General features: G+C 61.4%; 1 protein-coding gene across 2 annotated transcripts; it reads left to right on the forward strand.

Annotated features, from left to right (window-relative positions):
* Positions 1 to 896: 896 nt before the first annotated feature.
* On the forward strand, positions 897 to 3,258 carry LOC125326273 (homeobox protein HMX1-like). 2 transcript variants are annotated; one of them, XM_048304369.1, is made up of 2 exons: positions 897 to 1,198; positions 1,817 to 3,258. In XM_048304369.1, the coding sequence occupies exons 1-2, from the start codon at positions 988 to 990 to the stop codon at positions 2,398 to 2,400; spliced, it is 795 nt and encodes a 264-aa protein (XP_048160326.1). In that variant the 5' UTR covers positions 897 to 987; the 3' UTR covers positions 2,401 to 3,258. The 2 variants fall into 2 exon arrangements, with proteins under 2 accessions (XP_048160326.1, XP_048160327.1); XM_048304370.1 differs by lacking the exon at positions 897 to 1,198 and adding an exon at positions 1,432 to 1,675.
* The last annotated feature ends 498 nt before the right edge of the window (positions 3,259 to 3,756 follow it).

Consider the following 3,756-nt stretch of genomic DNA (forward strand, 5'->3'; position numbering starts at 1 on the left):
CATACCCCCACGCTGCCGGCCAGCACTCTCTCCTTTGAAAGCTACAGAAGAGCTCTGCTGACCCGCGGGGAGGAGGGGAGGATGTACAGGGGATGGTGAGGTGTGCGGGAGCGTGTGGAAGTTATGTGTGGATTTTGGGGTGGCCTGACACCACGGGGCTCCTTGGGAGGAAAAAAGGGTCCCTTTCTCTCCAGGGAAACCACGTGTACTCAGTCTGAGAGTCTACAGGTGAAAGGACTACAGGGAAGAGACGTTGGCTGTAGGAACTACTCTTCCACAGTCTACCCCACTGCAGAACAGCGGCACGGACAATCTTAAGCAAATGCCTTCAGCCGACTGCCTGGGGTCGTGCCAGGTACTGTACAAACACGGGGAAGGGGTTCGCGGCTCCCAGCTTCCCTTTTCCCTCCTTCCCTCTCTGCCTGCCATGGCTGCTTTTCCTCGCCGGACTCCGCCTCATTCCCCTGATTTTATTTCCAATCTTCTCCCTCCGCTCTTCTCCTTCAGTGCAGAGATCTCCGTTCTACCATCCCATCTCCTCTTCGCCTTTGCCGTGGGCTCTGGCTCTGCCTTCCCTCTGCCCACTTACAGTGAAGGGCCTAGGCTGGAGGGCAGCCAGCCCTGTCCTGCCGCGGCTGCCCAGGCCACTCTTTCGGGACATCTTGCCGTGCCCCCCGCCCCTCCCTTCCTCTCCGCTTCCCTCTAGTTCCTTCTCCTTTTCCTTCTCTCCACTCTGCAGCCTCCCCTCCCTCTTTCCTTTCCCTGCACGGCTCCCCCCGTCGTCAGTCCTTTGGCTCCCCCTAGCTCCATCCCCTCCCTCCGCCAGCCGGACCCCTCCTCCTACCCGGACCCATCCTTCCCTCCGCCCCGGCTGCCGCCCTCCCGCCGCCGCCTCCAGTCCTGCGGCTCGGCTCGGCTCCGCGCGGCTCGGCTCGGACACGCTCGGCTCGGACACGCTCGGCTCGGACACGCTCGGCTCGCCGCGCCATGGTGCAGCTCGGGGGCGGCCGCCGAGCCCCACCAGCCCCGGCCGCGCCGCCGGCCTTCAGCATCGACAGCATCCTGCAGCCCGGCCCCCGCCGCCCAGCCAGGGAGCAGGGCATAGCCCGCTGCGCGCTGCCGGAGGAAGAGGAAGAGGAGGAAGAGGAGGGAGAGGGGCCTGAGGAGCAAGACCCCAGTAAAGGCTCCAGCGACTCGGGTACGGAGCCAGCAGCCGCCTCAGGCTGTCCCGCACGTCGGGCCGCAATCCGGCCCCCACCCAGGCGGTACCTGGGCAGCCCCAGCACCGCCGGGCCGGGCCCGCGCACACGCAGACACAGACACGGACACAGATACACAGAGACACACAGACACACAGACACACTCACACACAGACACACAGAGACACAGACACAGACACGTACACACGGGCACAGTCACAGACAGACACAGACACAGATACACGCACACACAAACACAGAAAGGCACACGCAGACACACACACGCACAGGCAGGAGGAGGGGAGGCTCCGCGGGCGGACGCGGGGAGATGCCGCCGCACACGCACCAACCTGCTTCCAGGGTGTTGTGCCCCCCTCCCGGCTTCCTGGGGCTGTCTGTGCCGTGTCATACCGGGGGCAGAGGGATTTCCTCGTATCCTTATGGAAGCGCCTCACCCTCCTGCTCCCCTCTGGAGGGTGTGGGACCGCGGCCAGCCCTCGGCAGCCCCCTCCCCATCCTGTCCCCCACCCTCTCCCTGCGCTCCGCCGGGCTGTGCGTGCATGCGGGGCGAGGGTGCGGGCGGCGGCGGGGACTGATGCTGTGCTTTGCCCTTGCAGGCAGCGAGTCCCGCCGGCTCCGGGCAGAAGGGAAGAGCCGCAGCTTCCGCTCCGAGGGCGGGGATACGGGGTCCCCGCTCCCCATGGAGGGGCTACACATCCCCCGGCAGCCGCCGCAGAGAGAGGCCGGGGGCTGCGGCTCGGAGAACGGCAGATCGTCGGCGGCGGGCGGCAGGAAGAAGACGCGGACCATCTTCTCCAAGAGCCAGGTGTTCCAGCTGGAGTCCACCTTCGATGTGAAGCGCTACCTGAGCAGCTCCGAGCGGGCCGGGCTGGCCGCCGCGCTGCACCTCACTGAGACCCAGGTGAAGATCTGGTTCCAGAACCGCCGCAACAAGCTCAAGAGACAAATGTCGTCCGAGCCCGAGGGCCAGGGGCCGGGGCCCGCCGAGCCTCCCGGGGAGCCGCAGGTCCCCGCTGCCGCCGCGGCTCTCTCCTTCCCGTCCCTCTACAAGGACAGCCCCCTGCTTAGCCGCTGCTTGCTGCCGCTGCCTTTTCCCCTGCTCTGCCCGGGCAGCGCCATCCCCTACCTCTGCCTCCCCGGGCCGGGCAAACACTTCAGCCTGGTGGACGGGGACGTATAGCCTCTCCCCCGGCCCCCGACCTTCTCTTGCCGGGGGCCGCCCGATTTTATTTATGACCCCGCTGTGCCGGTGAAGTGTCCGTCTTTTCCACAGCAGCCCCCCGGCCCACGGAGGGGCCGCCCGGGCTCCCCCCACGCGTGTCCGTGGGCTGCTGACACGTTGCTAAAGCTCGAAAGGGGGCTGCCAACCAGCCCTCTCTCTTGCAGCGCTTTTTCTGTGGTCAGGACCGAGGAGATAACACGGAGCCACCAAAGAAACCGGGACGTGCTCTGCCTGCCTCCCTTCCAAAATTTCCCGTTCCCGTATTACAGGAAGGCCAATACTCTTCCTCAGTCCACCGGGACTGTGTCCCCACGTCCGTCCCGAGCGCTGTGGCCGTCTCTCTACCGTGAACCCAGTCACATTTAATACAGATTGGTAATGCCGAAGGCCGCTGTGTGCTCCTCTATCTCAAACTCTCCACCTCTAATATCCCTCAGAGTAGCTTCTCCCCATCTTTAGCATTATCAAAATGTAGACACCTTTCCTCAGATCTGGTTCTTAAACTGTGACTTTCTTGCCTTTTTCCCCTTCGGAAGAAACATCCCAAGCTCTCTCTTACACGTTTCGTGCTAACTGGTTCTCAGACTGAGACTCGTGTGATGTTTTTACAGAACAAGACAAGCTGTCTCTTGTGCTAATCCCGCCCCCCGAAATCTCGTGGGACGCTTTTACCTGCTATCCTAGAGTAAAGAAGTGAGGTTTTAAAATTTTTTATATATACATATAAATTTGCAAATGCTTTTGTCCTCCTGTGGTTTCTAAGTTTACAAGCTTTATATCCCAAGGTTGGAAATAAACGTTTTCAGAAAGTTGAAACTCCTGCCTTTTCAATAATCACTACTAGGTATTATCAAAGGAAAGATATTTCCTAGAGTGCATCGATAGTTTTCATTTTAAAAATGAAGAGCACAATTTAAAAATAAAACCACAATCGTGGCATTACGAAATTCACCCTTGCATGGGCGAGTGGCAACTCATCGAATTTCCCAGTGCGGAAAAAGCGCGATAGTGGTTTCGTCTAGATAAGAAGGGGTTTTCTTTCCTTTCCCCACTCTTCTTCCGTTTGTCTTTCCGTGGGCAATTGACGCAGATGAGCAAAGATCCCCTAGCCCAGCGAAGGGACCCCGGCGCAGGCAAATCCCTCGGCTCGGGGCCGCTGCCAGGGTTCGCTCCCAGCCGGGGAGGTGCCGCAGCCGCGGCTGCCGCGGGCATCCTGCAGCCGGGAGCCGGTGCCGCTGCACTCCCGGCGCCAGCCGAGCTCGGGAAAGCGCCTTCCGCGGCTGTCTGAAGTTTTCTCGCCTTTGCGGTGGTCTA

This window comes from Corvus hawaiiensis, chromosome 5 (genome assembly GCF_020740725.1).
Source record: "Corvus hawaiiensis isolate bCorHaw1 chromosome 5, bCorHaw1.pri.cur, whole genome shotgun sequence".
NCBI classification, from domain to species: domain Eukaryota; kingdom Metazoa; phylum Chordata; class Aves; order Passeriformes; family Corvidae; genus Corvus; species Corvus hawaiiensis.